This window comes from Megascapheus bottae, chromosome 11 (assembly GCF_031878675.1).
Source record: "Megascapheus bottae isolate mThoBot1 chromosome 11, mThoBot2.hap1, whole genome shotgun sequence".
NCBI classification, from domain to species: Eukaryota; Metazoa; Chordata; class Mammalia; order Rodentia; family Geomyidae; genus Megascapheus; species Megascapheus bottae.
The window spans coordinates 48,149,080-48,176,375 of record NC_143519.1 but is presented as its reverse complement, the minus strand read 5'-3'; the positions used below and the strand labels follow the sequence as shown (position 1 = coordinate 48,176,375).

The window sequence follows — 27,296 nt, the reverse complement described above, 5'->3', positions numbered from 1 at the left end:
AATACCGTTAATAAATGTCTTTCAAGATGAAGTTTCAGCATGAATTTTGGTAGAGACAAACAGTACCAAAACCATAGTGTCATCTGACAGATAACTCCCTTCCTCCCTCCCTTCCCCCTGCTTCCAATCCTGAGGCTTGAACTCAAGCCTGGGCACTGTCCTTGGACAATGGTGCTAGGAAATTGAACTCAGGGCCTCATGAATGCTAGGCAAGCACTCTTACTAGGTTACACTCCTGGCCCAATCTGACAGATTTCTATTGATCTTAAGCTGCTAAAATATCCACACTAGGCCAATATCCAGACTGAGGTCTGTTTTATCTGGCATGATCTATGGCAAATTTTGTGTCAATTTTATGGATTTCCTAGTCTCTTTTTTTTCTTTGTAATATTTGGTATAAAAGTGCACTTACAGCCAGGCACCCATGGCTTACACCTGTAATCCTAGCTATGCAAGAGGCTGAGATGTGAGGATCTGGGTTTAAAGCCAGCCCAGGCACAAATAAATTTCCAGTTAACCACCAGAAAACTGGAAGTGGTGCTGTGGCTCAAAGTGGAAGAGTGCTAGCCTTGAACTGAAAAGCTCAGGGACAGTATGCAGGCCCAGCATACAAGTCTCATGACTGACCAAGAAAAAGTACACTCAACCATATGTAGTTCCTTGTAGGCAGTTGATAAATGTTTGCCAAATGAATTCATTTTGTTTCAGACAACTAAAGGTTTTTTAAAAATATTTTTATTGTATTTAATAAAAGGATTACATGATATTTGCCAGATAGAAGGTACATTAATTCACATACATTGATACCCTTCCACATGTCTTGGTCCCCATCAACTAAAGTTTTTAATAATGAAAGAAATCCCCTAAATCTTTATTTATGGTTCTTCTCAGTTTGGTCAATTTTGTGAATAGAACTTCTATTTTGTTTGAGAAATGTTTAATACTTCATGCCTACCTAAAGTTTGTTGCACTGACATAAAACTTATTGTCAGTACTTTTATTTACTGAATAGTGCATTTTTAATTGAATAATGGATGTTTCTCTTCTGTTTGTGAGTAACATCTCTCTCCTGTTTTCTGAAAGATATCAAATTTTGTTTTCTTCCTCCAAATACTTCATCATTTTATTCTTCAAAAGGCTCTTCTTTAAAAAAAGTAGCTTCAGAAACAATTCTTAATTATAACTTAGTGACAAGGTACATACAAATCACAAAGTCAAGGCACACCCCCAAACCACAAGTCACCAATCACACAGACCCAGAGTCACAAATCTAATTGATTCTACTTTGAATGCTAAGAAACATTTTAATTGTGCAAATGTACTACATAACATTTCAAATATGAACGGCAGGATCATTGGCAGTGCTATTCAACTGTATAATACAGGAATATATTTTTAATGATAGAAAAACAATACCCATAAAGCTTCCTCATTATGAGCATATGTAGTAATTCATTTGTATAAGCTTTCATATGGAGACTGGATAAATTTCTTTTTCTTTGGAAGAATTCCACTGAGGCTATGAGGTGGAAATACAGTGATGTAGCAATGCATTATGGTAACCATACCACTTTCTTCTCTCTTTCTTTTCATGTTAGCATTGCTGGGAGTGCATTTTAAATGCCCAAGTGACTTGATATGCTGTCAGGATGGAGGACACCGCCATGTGCATTATGGATTCTTACTCGGTCATAGACTGCTGCTACCATCTGGTTTCATTCTGCAATGGGCAGAACGTGAAGGATGATGCCAAATGGGGTTCACGTTTCAGGCCATGCTGGGTAAGGTGTTGAATGTGTCTCATAAGATTTCACATAGACAGGATGAAAGATCTCATTTGTCTTTTATCCCAAAGGAAAAATAGTGGTGTTTGCCCAGATTTGCTAGGTTTGGGGAAGAACAGGGATCTCCTAAGCAAAGTACCACACCCCAGCATATGAAACATCACAAGCCAACATCCAAGGCAGACACCTCCTACAGAGGGCCCTAAGAAAGCTCTCAGGTACCAGAGCTAGACAGGGTGGCAGGTCATTCTGTTCCTCCTATCTCTTTGGAGAAGTGACATGTGGTCAAAGCCTTTCCATCCTGGTAACCATAATCTGGAAGGAAACCAGTTCACCCAGCCTGCCAGGATACTGTGCCAAGAAAAATGGAAGACTGAAGGATTTCCCTGAAGCTATGGGGAGAAAAAGGGGTCCCCAAGGGAATGAAAGTGCCTGCCTCCCACCATCTCTCTTCCCTCAACCTTTATTGTGGCAAAGGCCTACCATGCAGGGGTGAAAGCAAGAATGTTCTGTCCAATCAGATAAATGGGTTGGGTGTCTCTTCAGATTCCAGAACACTTGGAAATGGTAATTCTGCCAAAAGAGGCTCTGTCAGAGATGATCTGGGTGACAGATTGCAGTTAAAAACGTCATCTATTGAACCTACAAAACAGTAAATAAAGCAATCATTATTACCAACAAAACAAACCCCCAACATGCGTTTAACATTCATGCAACACCACCATCTCAACAATTAGTGGAAAATCCTGGCTTCAAAAAAAAAAAAACCCTTTAAAATGTGACTAAACAAAAATATGTTGCCTTTTGCTTAGCTGTGGGATGTGACTGTCACTTGCTTTCCTACAGCCTGGAGATTTGCAATGAGATGAACGTGAGCTTCCTTCCTAGATAGCAAAAGGCTTGCATTTGGGAAGTAGATATTTAAGACAGGCTTCTGAAAGGGCCAGAGCTAGGTTACCAGCCCAGCCTGACTCCAAGACCCACCTATTAGGACAGCAAGTACGTCTTAGTCATGCCATTGGTGACATCTTTAAAGCAGGCTCCTGCACACAAGGGACTACGGGGTTAGTTGACTCAGAGGGAACTTTTTAGAAAGCATGGCCAACTTCACAGAGGCTTTATGGTCATCTCATCTTGTGTGAGCCAATGGAGCAGAAAACTTCCCAAGCTGCTGTAGCTAGTGGGTGACTCTGAGGATATCAGAGAAGGATCCAGCAACTGCTAAATGAGCTAATCTTCCTCCTAACAAAAGGATCTGTTACCTCCCCACGTAGTTACAGTGGGGCAGGGCATGGCAATTTGGTGAGAAAGAAGAAAAAGAGGATGGAGGAGTTGAAAGGAAGAGGGAGGAGAAGGAGGGAAGGAAAAAGACAAAAGAAAGGGAGGAGCAATTCAAGAGGGAGAAGAGAAGAAAGGAGGGAAAGGAAAGGTTCCGTGGTCTTTACTTTTAAGCTTGTTTATGTTTCCTGACATAAATATTCCTGATTATATTGTCATCACATTCTATTTCCCAAACAGAGGAAGCTAAAGCAACATGGAATGACAGACAGACCTCCTTGGGGTGGGGTGGGGTAGGATGCGGGGAGATAAGAATGGACAGAAAGAGAGCGGAGGGAAGAAACAATTGGAGAAAGACTGACAGAGAGAGAGACCCACATGACAAGATGGAGGGGGAGAGACAGATATAGAAAGAGAGAATCGGGAACAGATGGGAAAAAAAAATGGAGAGCCACAGAAAGGGGAAAGGATGGAAGGCAGGGAGGGAAGGAGAGCATAAGAGATAGAAGGAGAGGGAGAAAAAGGAGAGAGGGATGAAGAGAGAAAAAGAATGAGACTACAGAGCAGCTGAGTACTCATATTTGTCACACACTGGAAGGAAGCCACTGTTGCTAAACAGAATTAAGACTGTTTTACATCTGTACTTTGAACCCTCCCTGGGCTCATTGGCTGCTGGGTCCTGCAATTAAAGCCCAGAGTCCTGAATCAGGGAGGCTGCTAGCCTGAGACAGAGAGAGCTGCTCCGCCAAATACACCCAGGCAAGACGTGATCGCGCCATCTGCCTAAGCCACATGGATATCAAAACCAAGAACCTGCCATATGTCATTTATAGTTGCTTAAATGAGTCTTCTTCCAGACTTTCTCTTCTGTGGTCTCGCGTGATTGGAGAGCCTTTCCACATTCTGTTAAAGATAGATGCCCTGATCCTGTGCTTCTCCAACTTATGGCTTCTATGAGTGTTCTGCTGTCCAGCATACCCACATGGGGGGAGGGGGGATGCGGGGGCGGGGGGAGGGCAGTGTTCTTTTAAAATACATGGAAGTTAATCATACTGAGGAGCACTAATCCTAAATCAAATGAGCAACTCTTAAAATTATTTTCTGGGTATACTGTATGATATGATTGCTATGTCAGAAAACATAAACATGCTTCTTTTGTTTCTCCTTCTTCTTCCCCTTGCTTGGCTCCTTCCTTCCTTTCTTCTTTCTTTTTTTCTCCTCTTCCCCTCTTCCTCCTTCCCCTTACACCTCCATCTTCTTCCTCTTCCCTTTATTTTATATCTGTTTCGCTGTAGTTTGAACTCAGGGCCTCACACTTGGTCTGTTTTTTTATCACTTGAGACACATCTCCAGTCTGGCTTTTAGCTGGTTACTTTGGAAATGGAGTCCCAGGACTTTTATCTACCCAGACTGGCTTCAATTGCAATCCTCTGGCTCTCAGCCTTCTGAATAGCTAAGACTATATGCATGAACCATTAGCAACAAACTCCTCTTTCTTTAACACTGGATCTTGCTATATTGTCAAGGCTGATCTTGAACTTCTGTGCTCAGGTTACCCTCCTGCCCTGGCTGGGACCACAATGATACACCACCCAGCTTCACTTTTGGGTGATAAGTGTTTCCCAATTCTTTCTGAATTATATAATATCATATTTCTTTTTTCACCAGGCCTGGTCTCTGCCCTCTCCATCAGGACTCCCCACTCCTTATCTTTTGCTCCCTATGCTTTGTCATGGCAACCTTCACTGTCTCTGAGAAATGGTAACATACCTCTAGAAGTTACACTGAATTTCCGGCCAGAGAAACTGCTCCTTCGGATTAAAGGTTCACTCATTTTTTCCAGAAATAACTTGATTGTCTCTTTCTTTTCTGGACTTGTACTCGATAGATTCAAGACCTTCCCATTCACCTTCACAGTGGAATTGCTGAGCCCAAACCAATAGAAGAAATCAAATAAAGCATCAGCTTTGAATTCAAATGCAAAGCTCAGATTTTCTCCATGAATCACCTCAGTTTCTGGAGGAAAAAAGTTCACCACTACTTCTTGAAAATCAAACTGGAAGAAAAGAGAAGCATTTCATTAATTCATGGATACGATTATCATGTCAACATGTAGAATTAACTACTACCCAAATATCCAAAGCACACCACTTTGTATTTTGCTTGCACTCACTCTCATAAGATTTTAAAGCTGTTGTCTTTATGTTTATAAAAAGAAAAGAAAACAAAACAAAACTGCATCATTGCCTCTCCAATCATATCCTTTCTGAGATTAAATTATACTTATTCTCCTCCCATTTTAAATACATTGGTAGAAACTAAGCCCAATTTATTGATGACAGTGACAGCACAGTATTACACAAAATGTCAGATATGGAAAAGTCCCTCCTTATCTATAGTTTTACTTTCTACAATTTCACTGGCTCATGGTGTGAAAAGACAAAATGGAAAGCTCAAGAAAGAAATAATTTATGTTTTAAATAATTTTATTATTGTTATAGTTGTACTAACTTAAGATTGGTGATGGTTAACCTCTGACTGACCTTACTTTATAAATAAAAGTGAGAGCTGGAAGCAGGTAGCACACCCTGGTAATCTCAGCTACTCAGAAGGCTGAGATCTGAGGACTGTAATTCAAAGCCAGCCTGGGCCAGAAAGTCTGTGAAACTTTGACCTTTAATTAAGTACCCCAAAAAATCTAGACATGGAACTGTGGCTCTAGTGGTAGACTGCTAGCCTTGAGCAAGAAAAAAAATGACAGGGCCAATGCTGAGTTCAAGCCCCAGGACTGGCACAAAAATAAATAAACAAACAAACCAAACTGTGTATTCCCTCTATATGTACAGGGAAAGCTAGCATACATAAAGGTTCGCCAGTATGTGTGATGCCATGCATCCATGGGCCATCTTGAATTTCCAGTCCAGTTGGGAAAGATTGGCACAGACCCCCTGGATGTGGCCCACAGCCCTGGATTACGCCGGCTAAGCTGACCTGAAGCCGGTAACTTTCTCCAATCACTGACGAGATGACCGTGTCCATCCCCTGCTCCAGCTGTCTTCTTATCTTGGGGTGCCTTGTGTTCACTAGAAATGCGTATGTCCTTTCTGGAATCGACAAGCAAGAATTCAGAAAGAAGTGTGTGCATGTGACACGCAGACTCCTGAGGATCTAATCAAGCAGTGTTTCCTGCCTTCCTTAGAGATTTTATGCATTTACAGCCTCCCTTCTCAGCTCCCGCAGAACCTAATGAAATTTCTAGAAATGCTCTGGAGGATTCTGACGATGTAGAGGGAGAACTAGGATGGATGGGAGAGAGAGTTCAGAGACAGTGGAAAACTCGTTTAGCAAATCAGGGTCCTCAGGGCTATACTGTGTCACTTATGTCCCAGGAATCAACAGCTTCACTCAATCGGTACCACCCATGCCAACCATGTCTCCACAACGTGCATACAGCATAAGGAAAAAGAAAAAAAAAGAAGGAAAGAAATCTCGACAGTTTTCATGTATAAGACTTTTGTACCTTGCTATATTGAAATCACAACATGATTGTCACTAAAATGTCTCCATACTTGCAAAGCAGAGTAGTGGCGGCAAAGTCTTTCATTCCCCAGCCTGGCTTCTCCCTGCCCTCCCTGCACACACGACAGCATCTCTGCCATATGGCTTGTCCAGGACTTCAAGCATTAAGACCTGTGAGGCTGATTCTCCTCTGCCTTCCCTACTACATGTAAGTGGAGAAAACGTCTTATCTGCTGTTTAACACCACAGAATTGAACTGGCAGACAACTGAGGGGTTTTCCTATGGTTTCTTTTGTTTTGTGTTCTAACCCTTTATATCTGATTTTGTCAAGGGACACTTGCTCACTTCATAGGAAATTGGAATGTTATAAACTATGAGCCTCTTAACTTTTATAATCTCTGGGATTAAGGCCTATGGTTTTGCTGTAGTGGTGACTCATGCCTGTACTCTTAGCTTCTCCGGAGTCTCAGATATGCGTATCTAGGTTCAAAGCCAGCTGGGGAAGAAAGTCCAAGAGACATTTCCAATGAATCACACAAAAAAGCAGAAAGTGAAGCTGTGGCTCAGGTGATAGAGCACTAAGGAGTCTTAAACACAAAAGCTCCCTGAGTTCAAGCCCCAGAATGGGTACAAAAAGATACATAACTTAAATTTTAAATTACTCATGAAGGGAGACACAGAAATACCCATATCATCTTCTGTTTCAAAGTAAAGATGAGCCAGGTGTCGGTGGTTCACGCCTGTAATCCTAGCTACTCAGAAGGCTGACATCTGAGGATTGCAGCCAGAAAAGTCCCTATGAAACTCTTACCTCCTGGAAGTGGCGCTGTGGCTCAAGTGGTAGAGTGCTAGCCTTGAGCACTGAGAGGCTCAGGGATAACTCCCACAACCAACAACAACAACAAAGGAAGAACTATCATGAGACCCTGGAAATGACATTTTTGTACTTACTTCTGGATATTGACACAAACTTGTAGGTTTCCAGAAAAAAGGACACATTTTGAGCTAAGTTTATTCATCTTAATTTTCCTACCCATGTTTTCCTTTCTTCTGAAATATTCAGGCACTGTACATATAAACAGTCTATATCTTCATTGAGACAAGTGATAAATAAAGCTAAGCCAAACAAGCTTACCTTGAGTTAAATTAAATTAATTTAAATTCCACAGAAACCAACCTCAAATCTTCAGGCTCTTTAAAGGAACCTCAAGCAGGGCTATTGTATTCCACTGCTGGATGGCAGGTTACACACTTTCCAACTCTAGAAGATGTCATTCACACTTATAGACATTAGTAATTTTCCTGAAGAAATGGCAGCTTTTATAATTTTTAAGAGTTCAGCTTAGAATGGGAGCAGAACTGACAAAATGCCTTAATCACAACTTTTATTATCTCAGACATCTCTTATGTTTCCATATCATGGAACCTCTTTACTTCACAGTTTTTCTCAAGATCAATCAATGGTAAGTTTCTGTACCTCCTTCCACAATAATTGTCATACAAGTGTGTACTTTCTATAAGCAACTCACAAGTGAAAATGTCTCTTATTCTTTCTTCAGATTCCTCCTGAGAGGTCAATGCATGAGATGTATTTGGAATAGCTATGAAGTACATTACACCAGAGCCATCCAGCTCTCTGGTCATCATCAAGTCAAAGCACATGAGGGGCTCAGATGCTTGGCAAGTTCTGTTTGTCACTGTATTCTGGCCCCTTCTGCACAAATGAGTGTCCTGCCTTTGAACTAGGAAATGGAGTGAAGAGTTGACTCATCAGAATGACAGTGAATGTTGGGGATGTCTACTTGAAACTTGAACATCATTTATTACCTTGGCTATTTAGAAGCCAGTTCAATTTACTCTATCCTTATCATTGAACATTGTGTCCATGATTTAACTCTGAGAGTGGAAAGAGAAGAGGAAATTAATATTTTCCTTTTGGAATTGAGCTGTCACAACAGACGTATTTATATAAAAAATTCTAACAAAAACAAACAATGCAACTAAACTTGCTCTTTATTTTCTTTCTCTTAGTTTTTTCATGTATAGAATGAGGAGAATATATGTAGGACACACTTATATTTTAGTTTCCTGGGTCATTATAAATGTATGCAGAAAAAGTGGTAATATTGACTTCCATACTTAAAATATTCCCTATCTGGGTGATAATCCCCAGGGTCATTGTGCCAATTAATCAGAGTAAAGCAAGCCTAAAGCACAATGAGTATTTGATGACTAATAATATATTACATATCATCTTTACCATTCCAGGCACTTCTGCAACTCCTGAAGGCCTAGAATGTCACCTTCCTTCCTACCTCAACAGGAAGTAGAATCTCTGACAGTTCAGAAGATGAAATCATTTCCTGCCTAGCAGGAAGTAGATAAGCTTCCAAGTAGAGAGCCTTTTTCTCTTGATCATTAGAAATTGGTCCTTTACCTGAATTGTGACATTGTAACCCCCCTTCACAACACCTTAATAAGAACAGTAAAAGCATATTAAAAAAAGAAAGAAATTGATTCTGCAATCTGTTGCCATGAGCCAAATAGTCTCACATGCCAGACTCCTTGCTATTGACCTTGCTATAATGAGACATCCATACTACTTTCTCTGTACTCTAACCCAGCAGCATACCTTAGCCTATAACCCAGCAAGGCAGAATCTCTCCAAACTTATTTATATACTTACCTTTTGAAGTGTGTTTTTTGGTCTGTACATTAATGAAGAACAGCATGGGTTTGCTCAGTATGGTTTCCCTATAGTCTTTATAATCACAGTAGTTAGTCAGTTCCACATACCTATGGGGAAAAAAGGAAGAGAAATTGCAAAGGTCTCATTTTAGGAAGAGAATGTGCTTACTAAACATGCACATATGCCAGCCTCAAGCCTTTAAGGGAATGGGCCCTTGAAGGGGTCCACACCTTTTGTACCATATGGATAAATCTCTTTCTCCTTCTCATAGCTGATTGGCCAAGGATCCCCCGTGCATGACCCAAAGGTGACCACATTCCTTTGACACATTGGTGTCAATGCTTATATCCTAAAGTAGGCTTTATCAGATTAAAACCAGAACTATCTGTTATTTAGACTAAAAGAGTTCATTCCAAACCTAAAGCAAGCTCTAAAATCCCTGTGACTCAAGAATGAAGTACACAACTTGAAATTAGCTGAGTTTTCTGCTGTGAACTCATCTTGCTTAACTGGTGGGGCTGTATTTTCTTTGTCTTAATTCTCTCTAATCCCAAGATAAATGTAACCCCTGGGTCAATAACAAAATCAAGCAACATCTGTATGAGCTATTACTAATTTATATTTCTTCAGTTCTGAGATTGCATAGTTAAAAAAAGAAACTATTCTTGGACCTTGGCCCATATCCTTATTAAATTTAGATTCCTTGATTTTAGTTCATTATTCTAACGGAGAAAGAGTTTTCAGAGTCTTGACTCTTATTTTCTAGTAGGTTAGCTGTCTCTCACTGTCCTACAGATCCTCTAAGCAGCCTTTCTATATCACTATCATCGTTGTTAATTTAAAGTTCTAAGTATAAATTAGCCTCCTTTTAGGAAGGTGGCTGGTTTTTTTGCTTTTGTTTTTGTTTTCTGAACTACAGCAAGCTCGCAGGCTGTGTGGGTGACACAGACAGCTGAATGGCATGCAGCAGGCCGAGGGATGCCTTTGTCACAGTCCCTTCTGAACATAGAGCTGGCTTCCCACTCAGACATCTGGCAACATCTGCATGGAATGAATAGGTTGGCTGAGCAGACAGCATGAGTTGCCTTTTGCTACAATACCAAGTGACTGCTTCTGTCTACTCATGGACAGGGACAGCTCCAGGCATTTCTGTCAGATTAGCTATCCTTGCATTGACTGGCATGAAAATGACATCCTTGAAACGCCATGGAATGCTGCAGAGAGATATGGCCACACTGTTGTCTTGGTATCTTTCACATTGTCCACAACTAATCCCATATCAAGGACCATATACAAGATGGTGATCCAGATGTGAGCTGAGAAGATATGGGAGGATGTTGACCCCAGGCAGGAAAACACAGATCCTATTTGGCGATCTCTAAGTTTGATTTCTTAGATGTCTATGTCATTATCTTTTTGCAGGATTGTCAAACATGATTTTGAAAGATTTAATCATGACCCCCCCCATGGAGTCACTGAGGTATTTCCTGCCTTCTACTTTATCTTCCTTTGAAAATAGTCTCCATTTCAAAACAACCAGAACTACTGATGGTTTGGGGAGCTGGAGTGTATTCCAAAGTAGGAAAATGGGTACAAGTGTTTGATGCTTAGGGGCGTGTGAAAGAAGAGGAGTCTGGAGAGGGAGGAGAAAATGGAGCATGAGGAAGGAAAGGAGCTGGAATAGGGGTATGACCTGAGTATGGACAGGGCTCTGAGCACTGGTGGCTCATACTTGAATTGCTAGCTACTCAGGAGCCTGAGATGATGAACCAAGTTCAAAACTAGCTTAGGCAGGAAGTTCATAAGACTCATTTCCAATTAATCACAAAATAAAGCTAGATATGCAGTTGTAGTTCAAGTGGTTGAGAGTTTGCATTGAGCAAAAAAGCTATTGCACAAAGGTCAGGCCCTGAGTTCAAGCCCCAGGGTGGAGGGAAAAAAGCAAAACAGGATTTTGTATGATTTTTTCATCCTGCTTCCATTTCTCTCACGTGAGAAAGCATGAAAAAGGAATGAGGGGTCGATACCTCAGAAGGTGGAGCCAGGCACAACCCTAGCTACCGATGGGAGGGCCGTCGTGTTTCAAAGCTAACTAAACAGACAAATATGAAAGAGTCTCGTCCCCAGTGCACTGATAAAATGCCAGAAGTGGAGATGTGGCTCAAGGAGGACAGGTCATCCTTAAGTGAAAATCCTAAACAAGAGCCTGTAGCCTTGAATCAAATCCCCAGTTCTGCCTATACATAAAATACACACACACACACACACACACACACACACACACACACACACACACACACACTCAGGATGAGAATAGGACATGGCTATATGGAAGAACAGTGCTCTGAATTCAAACCAAGTAGTTTCTTTGGCCTCTAAAAAGAAGGGAATGGCCACCAGTAGAAAGAACTACCAGTGCTAGGTGCGATGATTCACGCCTGTAATTGTAGCTACTCAGGAGGCTGAGATCTGAGGATCTCGGCTCAAAGCCAGCCCAGGCACTAAAGAATTTGAGACTCTTATCTCCAATTAACCACTAGAAAATAGGAAGTGGGGCTGTGGTTAAAGGGGTAGGGTACTATATGGCCTTATGTATCAAGCTAATTGAAAGGACCTCCAGGATATTGAAACAAAAGCCATATAACGAATGATTGTTGTCCTTAATGTACTATGTTGTCTCTCATCTCCTTTGCTGTCCCTTGGTTATCTCATATTGGTATAGTATCTCACTTTGTTATCTGATATATTGAATTTATTTGTATTTGGTTATTTGAAATTTGATAGGGAAGGGGGGAAAACCAAGATGGGTGGGGGGTATGGGGGGAGGGTAATGGGTACCAAGACATGTGAAAGGGTATCAATGTATGTGAATTAATGCACCTTCTATCTGGCAAATATCATGTAACCCTTTTACTAATTACAATAAAAAAAATTTTAAAAAGGGGGGGGTAGGGTACTAGCCTTAAACTGAAGAGCTCAGGGACAGCACCCAGGCCCATAGCTCAACCCCAGGTTCCACCAAAACAACAATAACAAAAAAAAAACTTACCAGTTTTCCAAGGAATTCTATGCAAGACATTTTGAATTCTATATAGACTCAAAAAGCTGTTTCTAGGCGTGTGTGTGTGTGTGTGCGCGCACGCGCGCGCGCGCGTGTGTGTGTGTGTGTGTGTGTGTGTGTGTGTGGAGAGAGAGAGAGAGAGAGAGAGAGAGAGAGAGACAGAACTGAGGCCTCCCATTTGCTGTATAATATATTGAGTTTGAGGTACATCCTATATAAGAAGTATCCATTTTAGAATCTAAATTTAGTAAAATACCTGGATAATAAAAGTATGGGCAACGCAATTTAATGTGCTTTTTATTATTTGGAGGCCTTTGAAGGACTGTAATAAGTTGTAAATCTCATCACAGAGCATGTCCTCTGTGTCTGTAGCCCAGCTGTGTGAAAATACTGTTTATCTGAGAAGCACTGATAATAGATTTTGTAGACTGGAGATTGTGTGGTAAGATCCAGATTTAATAAACTCCCTGGTTCTTGCTAAGCTACAAAAGAACTGCAGTAGTCTCTACAAGGGATATATTCCAAGGCCTTCAGAGAATATCCCAAAACCTTGGATAGTACCAGACCCTAGGCACAAACACCCAATACTTCGATAGTCAATATACTTAGAAATCTATCAGGTGACTAAAAGGAGGGTTGCATACATAACACGGATACACAGGACCAAAGGCTGGGCTTAGGAAGAACATGACAGCAAGAGAGTCCATTGTTACTCACAATGGTGCACAATTTAAGACTTCTCAATTGTTTATCTCTGGAAATTTCCATTTCATATTCTTTGATCACAGGAGACCACAGGTAACTGAAATCTGGAAAAGCTCAATTATGAACAAGGGAACCCACTGATCCTTTGTAATTCCTCTATTTCCTGTCACTTAGTTATGATCCAATTGTTAAATGTCCCAAAATTCTAGTGAGCTAAGTAAATATGAGACTTCCTTTGAAATTCACTGTTACAAGATTTGAATATGTAACTCACTAAAGTACAAAAGGATCAAAGGATCTAGTTGTTAAGTCCTGCAGGTATTTAAGTAATTGACATTTAATCGCTGGTTTTATTCTAAGATGAAACTTACTGGAGTGCATTAGGGACGAGTTATTTGATGGCTAAGCGTAAAAATTTCCAAATTAGTAATGCAAATATAGCCTCTACATATACTGAATATTTATTATATTTGCTGAAGTTACATTAGGGATGGAAAGCAAACAGTTTAAGTTATATAATTCCTTTCCATTCTCAGTTCTTCATTGCTTTTAACCTGGTTCCCAAATACCTCTGAACTGAAACTTCCTAAACCTGACTTTAATGCAAAGATTGGAAGAAAAAGCAATGTCTCACAAGGAGATCTAATTCATGTCTTAGTTGGTACATGAACGCCATTCCAGGCCCATAGTTTGCTGTGAAGTACTTCCCCTGGCTGACTTTCTCTCTTATCTGTCAGAGGAGCATGACAGAACTTTCCCATTGGCGATGATAAAAATGCAAGATACATAACACAGACATTTGGATTGGGCTCCTAATTGATGTTCGACGGGCATCATGATCAATTCTAATCCTGGCCCCCTTGGCTGCTCCACAATGTTCTGTAAGAGTTCTGTAAGCTTCAGTAATCACCAGCTTGGGTGTTCATTTGAATTCCTGTTTCTCTTTCTCTACTCCAACTTCTGTCTCCATTTTTTTTCTTTGTCCATATGTTGTTATGTTTCTGTTTATTTTTTCATATATTTTATTGTAATTAATAGAAGGGTTACATTATATTTGCCAGATAGAAGGTGCATTAATTCACATACATTGATACCCTTTCTCATGTCTTGGTCCCCATTTCTCTCCCCCCCCACCCCTCATCTTGTTTTCCCCCCTTCCCTATCCAATTTCAAATAACCAAATTCAAATATATTCAATATATCAGATAACAAAGTGAGATACTGTAACAATATGAGATAACCAAGGGACAGCAAAAGAGATGAGAGATAACCTAGTACATTAAGGACAACAATCACACATTATATGGCTTTTGTTTCTATATCCTAGAAGTCCTTTCATTTAGCGTCATACTATATGGCCTTATGTATCTAGGTTTTGCTCTATTGCAAGTCTCTGCTAGGAGAGCCCAAGGTTTCTACTGATTATGACTAATGAGGGAAACCATTGAGCCTAAGTTCCTTTGAGTGTGGCTTACTTCACTTAATATGATTTTTCTAAGTCTTTCCATTTCCTAACAAATGGGGCGATGTCATTCTTTCTGACAGCAGCATAGAATTCCATTGTGTACAAATACCACATCTTGTTGATCCACTCATCAACTGAGGGACATTTGGGTTGATTCCATATCTTTGCTATGGTAAATAGTGCTGCAATGAACATCATTGTGCTAGTAGATTTAGTATGTCCTTGTTTCTGCAAGTGTGTGATCGTAGTTCATACAACACTGGGATCTTGTTCAAATGCAAACTCCAAGCCTAGCTCTGGTAGCTCATGCCTGTAATCCTAGCTACTCAGGAGGCTGAGATCCAGGCAGATCCTGACAGAAATGTCCACGAGATAAACCACAAAAAGCCAGATATGGAGCTGTAGTTCAAGTAGTAAGAGGAGTGAGTAGCTCAAGAGCACCTACTTCAGCAAAAATCTTCAGGAACTTTTGACTGAGATCAAGCCCCAGGACTGGCAAAAAAAATAAAGCAGACACAAGGCTACTCTCAGTATTATTCCATCATAATCAGTGTGGGATCAATATCCCCAGCAGACTTGCAAGTTCATTCAAAGCTTGAGAGGCACTGGAGACATAGCACCTGCCATGCAGTCTTACCAATCAACAATTCAAACTTCAAGTGCCAGGGAAATGTATAGTATCTGATGCATTCATGTATCCAAACTCCACTCGGCTAAGTCTAGTCTGTTTAAATAAATGAGACTGGAGGGAAAGGGCCAGGGGTTTAAGCCATTTATTGAAGTGCGATATTAAAGGCAGGATTATTCTGACTGAGCAAACATGCCCATAGAGAGACTGACAAGAACAAGAGGGAGACAAGGACCCCAAAAGAACCACAGCTTAGTCCTGGGGCCACAGAGTGACTGCCTTCAACAGGTCAGGCAGGCCTTCCATAGTGCCCAGGGGAGCCTAGGAGAATCACCCTCAGTGTGGCTGAAGGTCAGAGCCACCCTCTGGAGGAAGAAGCCAGGAAGAGAGGTAGCACCACCTGTGGCTTTAGAACCAACAGACGAATCTGAGTGTGATGGCCGGTTCTGACTTCCACAAGTGTTCAAACTTAAAACACCTTCTTTTGGAAGGCATTTAAACACATATCTTCTTGGAATTCATTTTTCTTACCTGTGCAATCAACTAACAAAAGGTACCCTAGGAGGTGACAAATTAAAAGATGTGTGCCATGAACTTGGCTTCTGGGGCTACATAAAAATAAAATAGTAATAATGATAATAAGCTTTGTTTGACATTAGTAACTCAAGCCTGTAACCTTAGCTATACAGGAGGCTAAGATCTGGAGAACTGAGGTTTGAGGCCAGCTCAGATAGAAAAGTCAATAATACACTATCTCCAAAATAACCAGCAAGATTATTAGGCTGGATATTTGGCTCAAATGGTAGAGTGTCAGCTAAGCAAGCAAATCCAACATTCTCAAGGCCCTGAACTCCAACCCCTCTACAGAAACACACACACACACACACACACACACACACACACACACACTCCATCTGGTGATGATGTTGTTGTTGTTGTTGATGATGATGATGATGATGAGAGAGAGAGAGAGAGAGAGAGAGAGAGAGAGAGAGAGAAGGATTCTAACATCTGTCGAGGGATCAATGTGTGCCTATCACTACTTTTTAAAGGACTTATTCAATTGTAATTCTACACATAAACCCTCTAAGATTGAGAAGATTATGGTCTCACTTTATAGCTGAGACAATGGCATCACAAAGAGTCAAGGACATATCCCCAGGTGGCTGAGCTGGTACTACGCAGAGCCTGGCACTTCCACCTCTGAGGGGATGAGTATCATTTCAACAGTATAGTGAGGGGTCCTGCACAGAGGCCACTATTTTAGGTAGGTTTCCACATCTGAGCCCTGAGCTGGAGCCAGAGGAGGATCATGGGACAGAAACACAGCTCTGCAAACTTCATGTGCATCTGGGACCCCTGGGCCTGGGCAGCAGACAGCTCTGCTGAAGCAGGAGGGGGCTTCTGTACAGCACAAACCAAAGTATGTCCCTTCCCTGACTCCTCTCTAGCTTTTCCCTAAGTCTCACCCCATCCATACAGCACTATGAGCAAGGCAGCTGCCCTAGAAATGGGCAAAATTGTCCCCCACCTAGCCAACAGCTGGCCAGATGTGAGCAGAAACAGGTTACAACTCTGCTTTCAGGACCTTCCTTAAATCCTCTGCACTTCCATCTTCTTTTGAGGCTGATAGTGGAAGGTGCCCACGGGCTGAGAGATCCCAGCTATTTACTTGTGAGTTATTTCCTCAGTTACTGATTCTGTGAGAAGCTGCAGGGAGGAAGAACTGATTCCAGCCCAAGGCAGTTTGCTGGCAGCAGAGGTTCCTGGGAATAATCTTTTCTTTTTCTGCCAACAACTATTTGGGTATTTAAAACATCATTTGAGGACCATACAAAATTATCCATACAGGCAGAAGGCTGCAGACAAGAGGCATAGAAAGACTACCACATGTCTGTATAGTCATGTACCAAGTAATTTTTAGGGTCTCATATGGCCCGATGGCAGAAGTTCAACACTCCTGTAAGATGATGCCACATAAAAGCCCAATTTCTACTGATTTCAATGTCTACCTGGGGTTCATCATTATTTTCTCTGAGTCCTAAGTTTCCCCATCTGTAAAATGGTCAGGGACATTTGTGCCAACTTAATCTTGTATGAGCTAATGCTTTTTACCCTCTGTAGTACTCAAGTAACTGTGAGTAGACAGTTATCATTCCTTGTGCTTACTTTTATTGCCCACAATGCCTTTCTCATGCCAGAGAGTCAGAAGGAGTCTGACAGAGGACCTTTTCTTTTTTTCGGTTGGGGTAATGTATAGAGGGGTTATAGTTACATTCGTCAGGTATCGCACATTGATACCACTTCTCATGTTTTTGTCCTTCTTTCCCACCTCCACCCCCTCCCAATCATCTTGTTTTTTCCCCTTCCCTTTGAAATAGTCAAATAAACAAACAAACATATATATAATATACCAGGTAACAAAGTCAGATACAGTAACCACATGAGGTTAACCATAAGGGGGAAAAAAGAGAAAAGAAATAATATAGTGCATTAAGAACAACAATCACAAACATAAACCACTTGTTTCCATATCCTAGAGTTCATTTCATTTAGTTTCATCCTATATGACCATATGTACATAGCTTTTGAGCTATTGTGATCCTCTTCTAGGAGAGTCCTAGATGTGTACTAATTATTACAAATGAGGGAAACCATGGAGCCTTTGTTCCATTGGGTCTGGCTTACTTCACTTAATAGGATTTTTTCCAAGTCTTTCCATTTCTTTCTGATGGCAGTATAGAATTCCATTGTGTGAAAGTACCATATCTTCTTAATCCATTCATCTACTGAGGGGCATCTGGGTTGGTAAACAATGCTGCAGTGAACATCGTTATGCTCATAAGTTTAGTATGCCCTTGTTTCTAGACATTTGGGTAAATGCCAAGGAGTGGGATTGCTGGGTCATAGGGGAGCTCTGTGTTTAGTCTTTTGAGGAACTGCCAAACAGCCCTCCACAGTGGTTGAATGAGTTTACACTCCCACCAACAGTGTAGTAGTGTTCTCTTCTGGCTGCATGGCCACCAGCATCTGTTATTATTAGATTTCTTGATCCTGGCCATTCTAACTGGAGTGAGGTGAAATCTTAGAGTTGTTTTGATTTGCATTTCTTTTATGGCCAGAGATGTCAAGCATTTCTTCATGTGTTTATAGGCCATTCTTATTTCTAGAGGTCCTTTTTTGCTAGTTTCAGCCTGCCCAGACTGGCTTTGAATCACAATCTTCAGATCTTAGCCTCTTAAGTAGATAGGATTACAGGTGGGAGCTTGTGACTGGCAAGAGTTGTCACCTTCTTTCTTTCTTTCTTTTAAATTTTATTGTCGGGATAATGTCTAGAAGGATTACAGTTATATTCCTCAGGTAGTGGGTACATTACTTCTCTTCTCACACATTGATACCCCTTCTCATATTTTTGTCCCTATTTCCCACCCCCAACCCCCTCCAGATCACCTCCTTGTTAACTCTTTATGAATCTGATTTTGGATTCATCCTCACTGTCCTTGGCTTATAAGCTGACATTTTCTTATCACTAAGGGAGAAACTTTTTTTTTGCAAGTCTTGGGGCTTGAACTCAGGGCATGGGCACTCTTCTTGGGTTTTCTCAAAGCTAGCACGCTACCATTTGAGCCACAGCACCACTTCTAGCCTTTTCTGTGTATGTGATACTGAGGAATCGAACCCAGGGCTTCAAACATGCTAAGCAAGCACTCTACCACAGGGCCACATTTCCAGCCATAGGGATAAACTCTTGCTGGGGAATGACTTTTCAGGTATGCAAAAGCTTTCATTGTCTTGATGGGGCAAGGCAACCCCTCCCACCTGCTCTTCCACCCCTGTCTTCCAGTGGCCTTGAAGAAGGCCCTGTAAATCTCTTATTTTTTACCCCATCTTCTAGGATCCATGTCATCCACTGGGCACACAGTATTGTCTTTCCCAGTCACACAGGCATGAGATCTTTAGTAGCTGATGGGCTTGCTAATCAGACTCTACATCTCAACTTGACCCTTTAGAATGTTCAGTCCTTGGCCTACATATAACAGAGCTGTTCAGCAATTCATCCACAGTGGCCCCTAGGGGTGGGAGGCTGTATAGAATCAGAATCAGGCATGAATTGCCCTCTTTCTTTACATGCCCAGATGAATGACCCACATCCCAGCCTAAGTATTTCAGTTACTTTGGTCGTCACAATTAAGCATCCCTGATGCCTTTATTTAATAAAAGACTAGGGTTTGTCCCATGATCTATAAAAGGCTGTAAAAGCGACACTGCGGTATCCATTTCCCCACAAGCTGGCTGGGCTTTCCCAGGCTTTGTCCCTCCCGCCCATCCCCCACTGACTGATTGGTTCATTCATGAACCATAGAGAGGTGCCAGGCCCCTGTGCAGTGAACTTATGCCCATTGCGCCTCCACTGGACCTATCTCTCACTGAATACAGCAAATAATGTTTCAGATTGTGCACCCTTCCTCCCTGCACCCCTATGCAACCTGCATGCTCCAAATCTAAAGCCCAGGGCAACTATGCCCTAAAGGGAAAAGCTCATGGGACCCAGTTAAAGAGCAGGATGGAAAAAGCACGGGCGCACTGAATGGAGGCCCAGAGGGTCTCCACCCGGCGCTCCTCGAGGTGCTCCACCAAACTGACTCCTGCACTGCTCAAGCTGCAGAAAATCTGAGCAAAGGACCACAATCTGAGCAGGAAGGTCGCAAACTCCAGGTGTTATTAGCAAGCTGTCTAGAGGTAGGAAAGGGGGACGGGGGGGGGGGGGGAAGGAAAAGGCCCAGATGGGATCTGTGCAGGGAAGATTTGGGGTATCCAGCACAGGAAGGTGAAGGATTTGGGAGGCCAGCTTGATGATCCCCAAGGGAGGGCAGCGAGGACACCTACCTCTTGATGTAGCTGCTGAGGCGGTAGAGCTGTCCGTCCAGGCTCACCAGTCCATCGCCAAAGACGTTAAAGCCCCCGTGCGCTGCCCCTGGGTCCCCGGGCCCAGGCACCACCAGCTGGTCGGCGCGCAGCTGGAAGGCGCCAGGCTGCAGCTGCAGCAGCTGCGCCAGCGGTAGCAAGGCCAGCTCGCAGTCGCACGTCCAGAGGCTGCGCAGCTCCCCTGACGAGATGGAAGTCAGGCTCGGCCTGGCCATGGGTTCGCAGGCTGCAGTGGCCATGCAGGTCCAGAGGGTCCCGTACCCCCCCCCACCTGCTGGCGTCTGGGCGCCCACCAGCCCCAGCTGGCCACCAGAGGGTCACCAGCTGCCTGGATGGGGGTGGGGAGCTCGATCTGTGGGATCAGGTGATCCCCTGTTCACCCCACCACAGCTGGTCTCTCCTGAGCTACTGCAAGCAGAACGTGGAGAAAGCAGCCCCTTCGCGGGGCAGCCTGTTTTATCCAACCTCCCAGCCCACGGGCTCGACCCCAGACACTCGGGGCCCCATTAGTTATTAACGGCTCATAACTTGGCACCCTCCTTTTAGCCTGATCAGAGCCAAGCCTTAATCATCCTTCTCTGCGTCAGCTACTCCGAGGCTGCACTCGCCCCACCCTCCCCAACAGACAGTGCCTCCACCCACACCCTCCCACAGCTGGAGATGCAGGGACTCCTTCCCCAAATGCCCAGGCCTAGCTCACGATGAGTGTCATGCCTCGCAGTCTCTCATCCCATTCTCTCCACCTGGGACTGGTGGGGGGGGGGGGGTGGCAGTCAGAAGGCAGTGCAGGATTCCCTCTCCATCCTTCCTACAACCTCCTGCTCACACTCAGGCATCTCTCCCTCCCTCCACCCCTCCATCCCTATCTCTCCCAGGCCCTCCCCACCCCCAGCCAGATCAAACCCTACATTTCCCTCCTCTTAATCTTTCCAGGCCTTGGTTCCTGTGCCTGGATTTCCTCCCACCTAGAAATGCCATGACCACCACACCACATTCCCATCCTGCCTTCACAACTCCTCCCCGCTCCACCCCCCCCCCCTTGAACCTGATCCCTTGCTTTTTCCTTCCCATGGACCTTAGGTGGCATACCGAGGTAGATTGGGGCCACGAGCATTGTGCCATCCTCCCTGCCCTTCCCATGTACTCCCTACCCTTCTGCCTTCCCCTGAGCTGTGAGCTCCTAGATTGTGTTTCTTCCTTTACTCTATAAATATTTGAGGGTGCAGCTGTGTGCTTATTAGTCTCCTGAGGGATGAAAGGAAGACTATTTCATTCAATTTAATTAAATGACTATTTCCAGGACAACTCATAGGGGATAGAGAATGAGCTAAGTTCTGAAAGGACTAGAGCAAATAAACACAATGTGGCTGCATGTTGTCTAACTTACAGTCCAAGGGGCAAACAAACAATCCTGACAGTGTTAAATGAATATCTCCACTTACTGCAAGAAGAGAGGAGAATCTAGCCTTGGCCTGAGGCTTCCTGCAGGGTGGAATTTAGGATTCTAAGCTACAAACTAACAGGTAAATGGAATTTAGGAATGCTGATCACTTGTCTTTGGGTGCCTCCAATAGTGGACTCTTGCATAGGTTTAATTCAATTGAATGTAAGGTCCTTGTGCTCTGTTTCATTTGAACATTTGAATATAACTGAGCTCCATTTACTCCATATATCTTCTGTTCAGATTCAGGCCTCTCTGAATACATATAGCTCACCAACTCAATCAGCACAGAGCAGGATGCATTCATCACTGCCAAATCAGTCTGGGGGGGGGGGCGAGGAAGGAGATGCTGCTTGTGAAATGAAGTGAGAGAATCAGTGCTCAGAGCATGGGGCTGGGGCGAGCTGACAGCTGTAGAAAGGACTCTGGCTGGGCTGTTTTCTCTTTTCCCAGAATGATGTGGATGGAGCCCAGAGTTAGAGCCATCCTGCCCAGCTAGGAACTCACTGACACAACAAATAATTACAGCTACTGTTGAGCACCAGGTGTCACCTTCAGTTCTGGGACCACACAGAAAAACAAGAAGAAATCCATAGATCTTCCCTACACCAAGCATACCACTACTGGGTATCTACTCAGAATGTTTCAAGCCAGGATACTGTAGACACATGCACATTCATGTTCACTGCTGCACTATTCACAATAGTCAGGTTATGGAAACAGCCCAGATGCCTTACAATAGATGAATGGATCCAAAAAATTCAGTACCTATACACAATAAAATTTACACAGCCGTTAGAAAGAATGATACTGAAAATGTGTCACTTGCAGGAAAATGGATGGACCTAGAGCAAATCATGTTAAGTGAGATAAGTCAAACTCAGAGAGGCAAATAACACAGGTTTTCTCTCACATGTGGAAGCTAGATCTAAAATACACTGGGGCGTGATAAATTATACAGGACTCTAGACCTAAAATACACTGGGACATGATAAATTATACAGAACTCTAGGCATCCACACACAGTAAGACCAAAGAAGGGTATTCTTAGGCGAGGAACACAAAGGCATAACCACACAAAGCTGGGAGTGGGAGCTGTATTGCAAAATGGTAGAGTGCTAGTGAAAGAGCTCAGGAAGTCCTGGAAATGGGAATGAGAGGTTTGTTCTTTATGGTTATTGTTGTTGGTTGTTTTTTTTTTTTTTGCCTGTCCTGAGGCTTGAACTCAGGGCCTAGGAACTATCCTTGGACACTTTTTGTTCAAGGCTAGCACTCTGCCACTTGAGCCACAGCATCACAGCCTTTTCTGTGTATGTGGTACCAAGAAATCAAATCCAGGGCTTTGTGCATGCTGGGCAAGCACTATACCACTAGGCTATGCTCCCCGCCCTGTTATTCTTTTCTTTTTATCTTGTTTGTTCACTTATCTGTCTTTGGGAAGGTAAGAGGGACATAGAAATGGAGGGACAAAAGGTGAACAAATATAGCAGCGGTACAAACTAGATACTATGCTGAAGATGAATTATACAACTTATGGGTAGAGATGAGAGGGAACAACTGGGAGAGAGCAAGGGAAGGGGTGATATCCAAATGTACTCTTTACTTGATTTATGTAACTGCAACTGATCTGTACATCACCTTTATAATAACAATAAAAAGTAAAAAAGCAAAAGAAATAAAATAGCCAGGCATGCATGGCATACCCATCATCCTTGCTATTCAAGAAGTGACAGGAAGAGGATCATGAGATCAAGGCCAGCCTGAAAGAAAAATGATCTAGGAGCAGAGTTTAAGTCATAGGAGATTTTGTTTAGTATATTAGAGGCTCTAGATTTGCTTCCCAGTACCACACAAAGAAGGGGTGAAGGAGAGAGAAAGGAGAGAATACAATAGATGTAGGACAAAGTCCTATGAAAGGAAGGTGCCCTAGGGACAGTACTCAAAAATGGCATAAAGACATGGCTTTGGTGAAGGAGCACTGTCAATAGGAAATTGGGAGAGAAGATTGTAGACAAGTTTGGGCAGAAAGAAGGTATAGCCTATTTGGAGAAAAGTAGGAGATTTTGAGTAATTAAAATAAAACATGCCCATTTGGGATTGGGGGGGGGTGATTTTAATAAGAGGTGAGACCAGGAAGGGAAGCTGGGGACAGATTGTGATAGGCCCTTGGAGTTGTCAAGGAATCTGAATTCTTAGGATAATAGAGAGAGAGAGTTGCGATGTTTTTAAAGATGGAAAGTAATACAATTATGGCTGTTTAGATAAGATATCTTTGCTATGCACATGTAGCAGAAAGCAAAAATGAAGAAAGAGAAACAAGTTAGCAAGTTGATATAATAATCCAGGTAAGATACGATGAGGGCCTATGGGAACAGAGAAGATGGATCTGGGCCATTTATAAGCTAAACTCAGCAGGTTTCCATAAGCAAATAAGTGAAAGGGAGTAAAGAAATTCATTTAGTTTCTCTCTTGGGTACCGAGTCAGATGGTGCAGCCTTAATGAAACTTGGGGTTGTGGGAGACAAAGCAGGTTTTGGAAAAAAAAATGATGAGTTCAGGTGGGGCCACACTGATTTTTGAGATACTTAGGGGACATCCAGATGGGAAAATTCAGGAAGAAGCTATCTAGTTGGCTGAACTTTTGGAGAAAAGGTAGGGTTTGTGATTGAGATTTGAAAATTATTAGCTCAACTATGTGAGCTGAAGCCAGGTGTGTTTAGTCAGCATTCCATTACAATAACAAATACCTGAGGGATGCAATTTAAAAAGAAGAAAGGCTAATTTAGGCTCATGGTTTCAGAGGTTTCAGTCATACTCAGTTGCTTCGGGCCTGTGGTGACACAGTGTGTCCTGGCAGGAACACATGGCAGAGGAAGACAATTCTTGAGATGGCATCGGCGAAGCAAAGGAAAGGGGGGCTAAAGGGTCATTATCCCCTTCAAGAGCACTTCCCCAATGATCTAACTTCTTCCCCCTAGGCCACGCCTCCTAAAGATTCCACCCTCTCCCAATAGTACCTTGGCCGGTGGCACTATTGCAGTAGAAGTCCTTAAAAAGAGCTAAAGTATAGCATGAGCAGTCAACTGGTGAGTGATAAAATAAGAATTTGAATTCAAGCCTTTTGTTTACTTCAACATGTGTGCATCAACATAGCACCTGCTACATTCAGGGAGAGTGTTTGGCTGCAAATAACACGGGTGAATAAATAGAAGATATTCTCAATGACAGAAGAAATGCAGGGCTCAGCATAAACCAGCCTTCCTCACCTCAGAGAGACCCTCACTGGCTTTCCAAGCAGTTTAAACATCTACTCAAGGCTAAGTTAGATTGCTTTCCTCTTGGTCTCAGAAGACAAATAGCATCCACCATGCAAGCCCTTGTCACACCAACACTACAAGTGTTATCCATCTCTCCCACTAAACCACTCAGAAAAAACAACTATATCTCGGGCCTTTTTAAAATTCCAAATACAGTGCAGTTTTGGAGAAATTACCCAAATTGATTTTTATTGAATGAATGAATAAATGAATGATAAGCAGCCTTGTGTCATAGTTATAAATAAAGTTCTTAGAACATGATCTGACATAAATAAGTACTACTGAGTGTCTATTAAATAAATGAACAAAATCTCTTGAACAAACTTTGGATCTCCCACCCGCCGCCCCCCACAATTGTAATTGTCAAAGTCTTGTAAAAGCTCAAGTAGGAACATATGGAGAAATAAAAGCCCAGATTCGCAAAGATATTTTATGCAAATGAGTTCCAATTCAGTACTTACTGCACTGATTCCTGACAACTTTACTCATGCTTTAAGAGAATGGGAAATTCTCCTGCCTTCCTTCTGTGCTTACCTCACTGGATTCTGGCTGTGTGGTCCCTTGAGCTCACTACTTCCTGTCTCCCCAAATAAATACTCCTCCATGTCTACCCAAGCCAGTAGGCGATGTTGGTGACATACATTCTTTGGCATGTTGGTTGCATCCTTAATTGCTGGTGGATCACTCAGAGCCATGGGGCAGTGAAGCTAATATAGGCTAGGCTGCTGCTAGGTGCATCGGCACATGAAGAGGAGGAATGGAGACACGTGGGGAAGTGCAGGTGATGCTAAGAGGACTGAGGCTATCTATGATGGGATACCAGTAAAGTCAGCAAACACTGCATGAGATTCTCTCATGGACCAAACGCTGGGGACTTGAAGATGCCTAAGGTCTGTTTCCCCTCCAGAAATCTCAAAAGCAAGTCAGGTACAAGTGGTCAAACATTGTTGGAAGAGGCAGGATGGGGACATGGACAGCCATCTGGGCATGGTGAATCTGGACAGTCAGAAATGTAGGACAATGTGTGGGGAGAGGGTCATAAAGTTCAGGAATAAAAATGTTCATTATGAAGGCAACCCAAGAACAAATCCAGAAATTTAAAATTTTTCTGTACTTTTTGATGTCACTGAAGATAAAGGACCTAGACTTATCTCAGGCTCAGGCTTTTGTGTGTGGGTGCTGGTCCTGGGACTTGAACCTAGGGCCTGGGCACTATCCCTTGGCTTTTGTGCTCAAGGGTAATGCTCTTCTACTTGAGCTACAGCCCTGCTTCCAGCTGTCTTATCACTCACTGGAGAGAAGAGTTTCAAAGACATATTTCTGCCTGGACTGACTTGGAACCAACATCCTCAGATCTCAGCCTCCTAAGTAGCTAAGATTACAGTTATGAGCCACCAGTGCCTGTCTAGAAGCAGGCTTTTGATAGACAAGTAAACAGTTTAGAGCCCCACTCCTCTAGCAGGCCCTCACCCAGGTAGTAATGTCCCTCCATAATTAGGGAACCCTCCCACATAAACCCTACCCCAATCCTTACCCCAATCCCCCTTTCACCTTGATGGCCCAAGGTCTTTCGGGCTTAGTTATGCAAGCTTATTCTGAACTGCCTCTCCTGGCCTTCCTGCGTTTCTTAAAGAAGCTCCAGTAAAGGCATTGGCTTAAGCCTTTCCATTGCTCCTGTCTTCTGCTTGCTGAACTCCTTGCTGCCCCTCCCATAGCCCTACATGGCATGCTATGCCTCCTTTCCTGAGCTTCTCTCTTGTTCTTTCCTTCTGTCTGTGCCTGACTGATCATCTCATGGAAGAATGCAAACAGAAGGGTGGTTCTCTGTAACTGTGACTGCAGATCTGTCCCTCCTTGGCTGAGAGTGTGCATGAGAAGATTCTGAAAATCTTTCCAAACCTAAGACATTATTACTGTAAAGTACAGAGAATAAGAAGATCGAGAGAGTGATCTGAAGACTATATAATGCCCTCAGCAGCATTGTTATTCCTGGAACTAACATAGGGGCTAGGCTGGTGTTAGAGTGTCACATCCCAGCTGCAGTGTAACCATGACAATGACTATGATAATGGCTAATATTTAGAAAGACTTCTCTGTGCCAGGAGCTGTTGGAAGTGCTATAGTTAGATTATCTATTTTAATTCTTTAGGTTAAGGACTATTCATATCGTGTGTGTGTGTGTGTGCCAATATTGAGGCTTGAACTCAGGGTTTAGGTAGTGTCTGTAAGCTTTTTCACTCAGGGCTGACATTCCAGCTCTTGAAGCCACACCTCCAATTCTGATTTTTTGAGTCTTCATGGACTTCCCTGCCCAGGCTGGCTTTGAACTGTGATCCTCAGATCTCAGTCTCCTGAGATGCTTGGACTACTGCTGTGAACCACTACTGCTGGCATTCACATATCTATGGAAAGGGAGCTAGGGTAGCATGCTGGAAGTCACACATAAAAAAAGCACTTGCATAAATCCCCTCCTACCCAATGG

The 27,296-nt window shown here is 42.8% G+C and overlaps 1 protein-coding gene across 2 annotated transcripts; it reads right to left on the bottom strand.

The window, feature by feature from the left end:
- Positions 1 to 730: 730 nt before the first annotated feature.
- Positions 731 to 20,601, bottom strand: Medag (mesenteric estrogen dependent adipogenesis). Of its 2 annotated transcripts, XM_090342223.1 has the most exons (6): positions 20,018 to 20,601; positions 9,269 to 9,378; positions 6,054 to 6,166; positions 4,833 to 5,118; positions 2,268 to 2,426; positions 731 to 1,720 (listed from the first exon to the last, which is right to left on the bottom strand). In XM_090342223.1, the coding sequence occupies exons 1-5, from the start codon at positions 20,293 to 20,295 to the stop codon at positions 2,302 to 2,304; spliced, it is 912 nt and encodes a 303-aa protein (XP_090198349.1). In that variant the 5' UTR covers positions 20,296 to 20,601; the 3' UTR covers positions 731 to 1,720; positions 2,268 to 2,301. The 2 variants fall into 2 exon arrangements, with proteins under 2 accessions (XP_090198349.1, XP_090198348.1); XM_090342222.1 differs by having other exon boundaries at positions 731 to 2,426; positions 20,018 to 20,599.
- Positions 20,602 to 27,296: the final 6,695 nt, after the last annotated feature.